Source organism: Vombatus ursinus, unplaced genomic scaffold (genome assembly GCF_900497805.2).
Source record: "Vombatus ursinus unplaced genomic scaffold, bare-nosed wombat genome assembly UNPS02009173.1, whole genome shotgun sequence".
NCBI classification, from domain to species: Eukaryota; Metazoa; Chordata; class Mammalia; order Diprotodontia; family Vombatidae; genus Vombatus; species Vombatus ursinus.
The window spans coordinates 977,088-984,981 of record NW_020948951.1 but is presented as its reverse complement, the minus strand read 5'-3'; the positions used below and the strand labels follow the sequence as shown (position 1 = coordinate 984,981).

The 7,894-nt window shown below is 56.7% G+C and overlaps 1 protein-coding gene across 1 annotated transcript in view; it reads left to right on the top strand.

The window, feature by feature from the left end:
• Positions 1-4,920: 4,920 nt before the first annotated feature.
• ELAVL3 (ELAV like RNA binding protein 3) overlaps positions 4,921-7,894 on the top strand; it is a 15,185-nt gene continuing 12,211 nt past the window's right edge. Inside the window, exons 1-2 of the mRNA XM_027851274.1 lie at positions 4,921-5,138; positions 7,489-7,555. Coding sequence (XP_027707075.1) covers positions 4,921-5,138; positions 7,489-7,555 — 285 coding nt within the window. The remainder of the gene's footprint in view (positions 5,139-7,488; positions 7,556-7,894) is intronic.

The following is a 7,894-nucleotide window of genomic DNA, read 5'->3' as shown; positions in this document are numbered from 1 at the left end:
CAAGGTGATTGGCCTTTGTAGCCAATACTCCGGCGGCGCCCCCTGTTGTCCACTTCGTGATTGGCTAGCTCTAGGTCCTTCGACGTGAGCATCCGCCCACAATTGGTTTCTTCCATGACTTTCCCTGACTGGGCGATTTTCCATCTGTTCAGTGGATGCTCCAAGAAAGAAGGGTATGGCAACCGTAGTGCGGAGTTCTGCGTGAAGATGATCTGTGATATTTGAACTACAGGGCAAGACTAGGACATGATGGTAGACCCTGCCCCTCTGCTTCTCAGTCTCCTTTTGTTTCGGCCTCTATCCCAAAAGTTATAGTACAGGCGAGGAGTGGGAGAGCGGAAGAAGAGCTTCCCTCCGCAATGGAGCTGCTACTGAAATCCAGGCGCCCTGCGCGTGATTTAAGAGCGGACGCGGACGGAGCCGTCGTGGCGCGCTGTCTATGGTGCTGAAGCTGGGCTTAATGGGATGGTCACCTCCCGGAAAGGAGCCTTCCATCTCTAAGTTAAAGAGGGGTGGGCTAGGAAGAGCCGAACAAAAATCCAGAGACTGGGGACTGGGAACAAAGGCTTCGGGGGCGGGACGGAGAGATGGAGAGGAATAGAGGCAGCTGCTACGTTTCTTCTCCTTAGAGTGGGACTGATTCCTATTGTTCGGGTCCCGGAGGCCCGAGGCTATGAGGGAAGGGGGAGGGTGGCGTCTTAGCCGTCACTAATTTCAGCCGGAAGTTTGTCTAAATGTGTGCATTCTGCACATGTTGGTGCACGGATGTGAACACGTGTTTATGTATGTGATTGTCGGCGCAAGCATGTGTGTGTGGTCGTGTATATGCCTATGCATGTGTGTATTTTTCCGTCCGTGTGTGTATGTACGTCTGGACATATGCGAACTCATATAGTTATCTATCCAGATATTTGAGGACATATACATGCACTGGAAGCTCAGCCTGGTCTCCGCCTGGAGTGGCCATGGGTTCCCCTGGGCCTGAGAGTATGACGGTAGTTTACCCTGCCAATTAGAAGCCGGGAACCTGTGTTCATTTTTATGTAGGATCCGCCCACCCTAAGTTTGTGGGGGGGGGGATCCACGTGGTTCTTAGGCTTTCCGGGCTTGGAGTTGTGATTGGCTAAGCCTTGATTTTCCCCTCTCCTCCCACCCCCCATCCAGAGACCTAGGGTTGCCCCTGGGAGACTCACAGTAGTCTGAGGAGGTTGCTCTTCTCTGCTCCACCCCCTCCTCCCGCCCGAGCCAGGTTCCTTCACTCCGCCCCTTCTTCAGTCAAGAGGATCTTCAAGCGGCCTTTTGCTCTGGGCTCAGGCTACTGTGGCTTTTCCTTCTGAATTTGTCTGTTCCTGTCCCTGGACTCGTAGCCCTCAACGTACCCGAAGGGGTGCGCTGCGACACAACCCGCACCCCTCCCTACCTTGCCAGGGAACTTTGGGGGTCGAGATTCAGGGTCCAAAGCGTGATGAACACTCCTAAAGTTTCCCCTCTTTCGACGGGATCCCGATGCGTAGGTCCTCTTTCTTGGAGAGTCCCACGCCGGCTGTCCTCTTTAATTACATAGAATGCAGGATTTGGAAAACGGCAACATTAGAGAGACACCAGGTGGGTCTCTAGCTATCCTTTTGTCCAGAAAATAATGTGGTTTTCTCTATGCACTCTTTTGTACCAAGAATAATTTTGCTTTCTCAGACTCCTCCATCAAGGTCTACCAACACCTCAAAAGGAGCCTGGTCACAGAAGCAGAGAGACAGAATTAGAATGTAAGCTCTTTCAGGACACAGACTTTTCGTTTTTTCCCCCAATTCCTGTATATGATGCTAATAAATGTTTGTGGAATTGAAGAGAGAAGCAGGGGCGCAGAAAGGCAAAGGAATACCGAGCCAAACATAGAGAGTCAGGCTAGTCCGAATTAAAGGTGTCACAGAAGAGGATTCCCCTTTTCCCAGAATCTGGTCACTGCTCCTCGTGATCATTGTGACCCTGCGTGGTAATGGTCCTTGTTTCACACCCGTTCCCCAGGCCTAGCCAGCTGACTCTTCCTCCCTACACACGAAAGAGAGGGTTCCAGATTTCCTGAGAGTACTTTCTAGCCGAATCTCGCAGGGCTGCCCTAGATGACCCCGTCGTAGGGTGAGAAAGAGCAAAGGGGATAGATGTCGGACTAAAAAGAGTAAATGAATGAATGGGACAGTACCAGGAAGGGGAGAGACTAAAATTCAAGAGACAGACTTGAAGTCAGTCTTGGGGAGCAGCGGGGCTGCGGGGGGCCTGGACGGCGCGTCTCTGCCTCCACCTGCCGAGCTGACTGGGGGCCGGGAGGGGGAGCAGGGTAGCCGGGTGAGGAGGCGGGGGGAACCCTTGCACAGAGCAGCCAATGGGCTGCTTCGGCGGCGGCAGCTGGTGGTATAAAGGGCCGGGGGCGGCGGCGCCGCGACACACAGCGCGCAGCTCACAGCGCGGGCCGGGGCAGGGGCCGGGGCGGGCGGGCGGGCGGGGAGCGGGGACAAGCAGGGCCGGGGCCGGGGCTGGGCGGCGGCTACAGCTGCGGCTAGGGAGGAGCATCGCTATTTATTTTGGGAACCGCAGCTCCCCCTCCCCGGGGCCCCCCCGCCCCTAGCAGCCCAGAGCTAGCTGGGCAGAGCCGGGGGCGTCACCACCTCCCCCGCCCCCCCCGACGCCGCCGCCCCCCCAACTCCATCTTCACGCTCTCGCCTCTCCCTCCTCCGCGGCCGCCGCCTTCTCATCAGGGCTGGGCCTCCTGGATCGCTGCTGTCGCCGCTATCCTCGGTCCTCCCGATTATCCCCCAGTTCCCCAACCCTTCTTCGAGGGAGCGGCCGCCTCCGGAGTTAACGAGCGGTGAAGCTCAGGCCGCGGGCCTCGCATGGTGCCGGGGCCTCTGGGCTGACGGACGCCCGAATCCGGGCCCCCCAGAGCCGCCTCTAGCCAAAACCGCGCCCGCCGGACCCAGAAGAATGGTCACTGTAGGTATCCTCTGTCCGCACGAGCGGCTCGCGAAGGGATGGGGTGGGGGGGAGGGGTGGCGGATTTGGAGGATGATAGGGCATTTGGAGGAGGGAAGTGAAGAAAGGGTCGATTTGCTGGGCGTCCACCTCACCCTTCCACCCCCCACACTGTGAGGCCATGCTGGGTCCCCTCCCCCTTCTCCTCCTGCCTGAGGATGCTGAAGCGCTGCGGACTCAGGAGCCTCATGGGCCTGGTGGGGGGAGGGTAAGAATGGGCCCGAGCGTTAGAAGGGTGAAGGGAGGGGGAAACGACGGGGGGGGGGGAATGGGAATGGAGGGCCCTAGGGAGAAAGGAATAGGGCTCGACAGCCTGGGAAGGGGGGAGAATAAAAATGGGGCCTGGATGGGGGAGGAAGATTGATATATAATAGAGTGGAACTGAGGGTGGGGACTGGCCTGGAAGATTGGGAGGGGAGGCGACGGACAGGGTTGGTCCCGAGTCCCAGCGCAGGTTAGAGGGGAATCCTTTTGGGGTAGAGATTGGGGGGATGCTGTATAGGGATGGGCCGAAAGTCCTTGTGAAGGGAGGGGTGACTAAAATGAGAAGAAGATGGGGCCTCAGGGATTGGGGGGGGCGGTAAATGGGTTTGGATCCAAGCTCCAGCTTCGGCGGTATGGGTTGGTTGAACTGGGGGGGGGGGGGGGGGGGGGAGGACGGGAAGAGATGGATGGAGATGTGGGCCTAGATCCAATGGGAGCCTGCATCCTTGGGGGATGGAACCCGGGGAGATGGAGATGGAAAGATGGGGCCTGAATGGGGGAATCGGGCCGGGTGGGGCTGCGTTGCGCTGCGCAGGGCCCCGGGGAGCGGCGGTGGCAGACTCAGGGAGTGGGCCACTGAGCGGGGGCGCTATTGCTCTCTGGGGGAGGGGGGAAGGCGGGTGTGTCCAAGGACTGTCGTTACATCGAGATTCCGGGGTCTTGGACCAGGCGGGTTCCGGGGGGAGGGGGCGGCGTTTGTCCTCCGCCCGGTCGACCTTGCGGCAGGAGGGGCGGGGGCCAGGCGGGTGGTGGGGGGGCTGGGGGCGCTGTGCCCGCCCTGCTGGAATGCCGCGGGCCCGGCCCGAGACATCTCTTTGTTTCTCGGATCTTCTCGCCACCGCCGCCGCCGTCTTGCGCGGACTCCTTCGCAGCCGCCTCGGGTTTGGGCGGGGGGGGGGGGGGGGGGGGGGGGGGGGGGGGGGAAGGGAGGGGGGGCGGGAGAAGTGGTTCACGGTGGTGGGGGCTCCCATCCTCTTCCCAAGGATGGCCACGAACCAAGGGTGGGGGTGGGGGATGGGGGTGAGGGTCATCAATGCAGCAGCAGAGGAGGGGAAGGGAGGGCTGCGGCAGGGGTAGGACCAACCCAACCCCACGCCCCTCCAAGACCCATAGCCCCCACCCCCAGTACCAAGCTTCCCAATTTAGGGTCCCACGCACCTATGACCCCCAAGACCTTCGAAACCTCCAAGAATCCCCCACCACCAGTATAGGTTTTGGGGGCCTATAGGCCCCGAAACTCTTCAGAAGACCATAGTCCTGCAGACCCTAGACCCGCCCCCCCACCCAGTCCCCGTTCAGGTTCTTTAGGAGAAAAAGATCGATCCCTAGGCGCCCTCTTCTAGCCCCAAATCCACCTGCTATCCAGTCTCTGCCCCCCCACCCAGGGCGTGTCTAAAGGGCACCATCCTTTCTGGCCCCCCCCCTTCAATCCCCACCCGTAGGACCTAGCGAGGCTAGTGACCGGCAGGGGGAGTGGCCTCAGACTGAACTGGGAGTCCTGGGGCGAAGGGGTTCGGGCTCTGCCTCGGGGTGACCTTGAGCGGGCCGAGCAGTGGAGGAGCGAGCGCGGGGGCTGCAGAAGGCGCTCGCGTCTCGGTGCTTCGGCCCCGCCCCGCCAGACCCCACCCCACCATGCCTCGCCCAGCCGGGCTAGGCCTGAAGGTTTTCAGCAGTCAGAGAGCTGGCCAGTTCCCGGGCTCTGAGCCCCTCCCACATAGGCCCCGCCCCTCCGGGCCCCACCCACGCCGAGCCCGCTGGGGTTCCAGGCAGCTCCTGCCAGCGCCCAGCAGGCAGCCCCATCTCGCAAGTGACTTCCTGCCCGCAGCCTTCTTTCTCTCGACCTCCCTTATGTACCTGGACTCGCTGTCTGCCTTCCTTTGTTTCTGTCTTCTTCTCTTGCTGTCTCTATCTCTTAAGTCCCCATTTCTAGACCTATATCTCTGTCTCTGCCTCGCTCTTCCTACCCTGTCTTTGACTCTGTTCTCCACTCCCTCCTTACCTCCCATCCTCCCACCCCTACTCCCGTTTGCTCTGCCCCTGGTTCTAGTACTTTCCCTCTCTCTTTGTACCTCTCTATCTGATCCTGCCCTTTGCTTTGCCTCTGCCCCTAATGTCTCTCTGCCCTGTAGCTGTGTGCGGGTCCACTACTCCAGTGTTTCTGTTCCAGCCAGGGTGCCTGTTTCCCTGTCCCTTTCCCTATTTGTCTCAGCTTGTCTCATCCACTATATCTCTGTACTTGTCCATTTCTATCCCTACCACCCCTGTTTTCATACTCCTGTCCTTAGATATTCTGCCCTGCCACTTCATCTCTGTGCCTCAGTCTCTTTCTTTCAGCTCCTCTATCTCCCTCTCCCTTATCTACCCCTGACTCTCAAGGCACCTCTCTCCCCATATCTTCTCCTAGCCTGTACACACCGCTCCTCTCTTTCTGGTTCCCCTTGTCTCCCTGCCAAGATCTTTTGCCTGTGAGGTTTCATACTAACCTCTTATCCTGGGGCCACTGTTGGGTTTGGCTAGCAATCCTCCTGCCTCTCTGGAGGCCCAGGGGTTCATATATTCCTAGAAATTGGGAAGCAATGTACCCCTAAGCCCCTGTCCTTCCCCATCTCTTCTACAGTGATGAAAGAGGCAAATAAGTGAGTGTGCAGGGAAGACCCTTTCCCTAGAGCCAAGGACCACCCCCTCATGTCAGACTTTGGGGCCTTTGGCTTCCTTTCCTGAGTAAACCAAGGCAAAAATTGTCATATAGAGACTCGGGGTTCACAAATTATCAGGGACCTTACACTGGGGAACATCTAGAATTGTTGGAGGTAACAGCTGAAGCTCCATCTAACCCCCAACACAATTTGTTGAGAAAAGGGTCAGGTGAGATGGGTGGGGCAGACCTTTGGAAAATGAAAACTTGAGGTCAAGGTTTATCAAATTCATCGCCTTTATAAGGAATGTGGATCCTGTGGGTGGGTGGGGGTGGTGGCAAGAAAGAAGGATAACTGCCATAGAGAGGGCTACCCTGAGAGTAAACTGAGGCAGGACTGTGAGGAGAGGAAGGGATAGTCTGGGAGAGAAACCTTTACAGCACAAATGTAACCTAGGCTTCTTGATTCCCTGACTCAGAACTCCAGGATCCCCTTTTCTCTAGGCATAAAGGGGTGGGGGTGTGGGAATGCCAGAGCCTTAGGCCCGGTGGTGGCAGGCAGCCCTCGTGCCGCTGACGCCACCACTCAATGCCCCATTGTTGGGAGGAGGACGGGCTGGAGGGGTGTGTTTGTATGTGTCTGTGTCTCTATATTTGTCTCCCTGTGTCTGTTGTCTCTGTGTCTCTGCATCTCTGTGTTCTAGGGAATCTCAACTTCCTATGCCTCAGGTGTGTTTGTTGCTGAAATGGTACTTCCCAAATGTTACTTACTAGAGGGAGGTGCTGTCTGTATGGAGAAATCTCTCCAGCAGGACCAGTTCACTCTGTGGGGGCAACTGTTTTGAGACTTCTCTGTATAGGGAAGGCCTTAGGATTTAGATTATAGAATCTAGAGATGGAAGGACCTTCTCGGTCATCAATCCTCTCATTTTACAGAGTAGCAAACTGGTTTGGCCCAGAGTGGAGAAGTAATTTGCCTAAAGTCACACACATATAGAAAGTGACAAAGTCCAGATTCAAACCTAGGTCCTCTGACTCCAAACCCAGTGGAGTAGGGGGGAGAAGTGCCTACAATATTGGGAGATGGCTTCTGACTTGTGGGGGAGGGGGGAAATAGTTAACTAAGCTGGGACTATGGGGTAGTGGGGTGCTTGGGCTTAGTCCAGTGAAGAATTTCCATGGCAACCAGCCAAGGCCTTCTCTCTGCAGTCCAAAGACAGAGAAAAGATACAAGAGACAGAAAGTATGTGAAAGCTTGATTGGAGGCTTTCTGTTTTCTTTCTTGAGAATGCCTATCTCTCCTTTATCTGAAATTATTTCTACGTATCTCTCTGTCTTCAATCATCATCCTCATTTCTGTTTCAGTGTGTCTGGGTATTTCCCTACACATGTCTCTGATCATCTGAATGCATGTCTCTGGATCTCTGGGCAGCCTTGTGTGTGTGTATGTATATATGTATGTATGTGTGTTTGAGTGTGTGTGTATATCTTTCTCTGTATTTGTTTCTCTATGTCTTTTACTATTTCCGAGTCTGTCTCTGGTCAGGATGTGGCTCTTCTCCCAGCAATGGAAACCTCCCTCCCCCACCCCCACCTCCGACAGGGGCCATATGCCAGGCTGGACTGGTGCAGGCGGGGCAGGGAGGGGATGGATCCTGTCTTGATCTGATCCCCATTAGAGGCTTAGCCAGCTCAGTCCTGGATGAAATTGAAACTGCTAAGTCTCAGGGTTGGGGTGAGGTCAGTGCTCTGAGATGCATAGCAGGAGGAAGTCTTAGGGCACAGCATCCTTCTAGGGAGGCCCCAAGCAACCTCTCTGGGAACAGGGGGGAGGATGATCACTTGGTCTATACCATGAGGAAGGCCAGGATGTGTTCAGGGCCGTGAGACTTTGTGTGGGGGGGAGGGAAGGGGAGTGTATATTTGTGTGTGTGTGTGTGTGTGTGTGTGTGTGTGTGTGTGTGTGTGTGT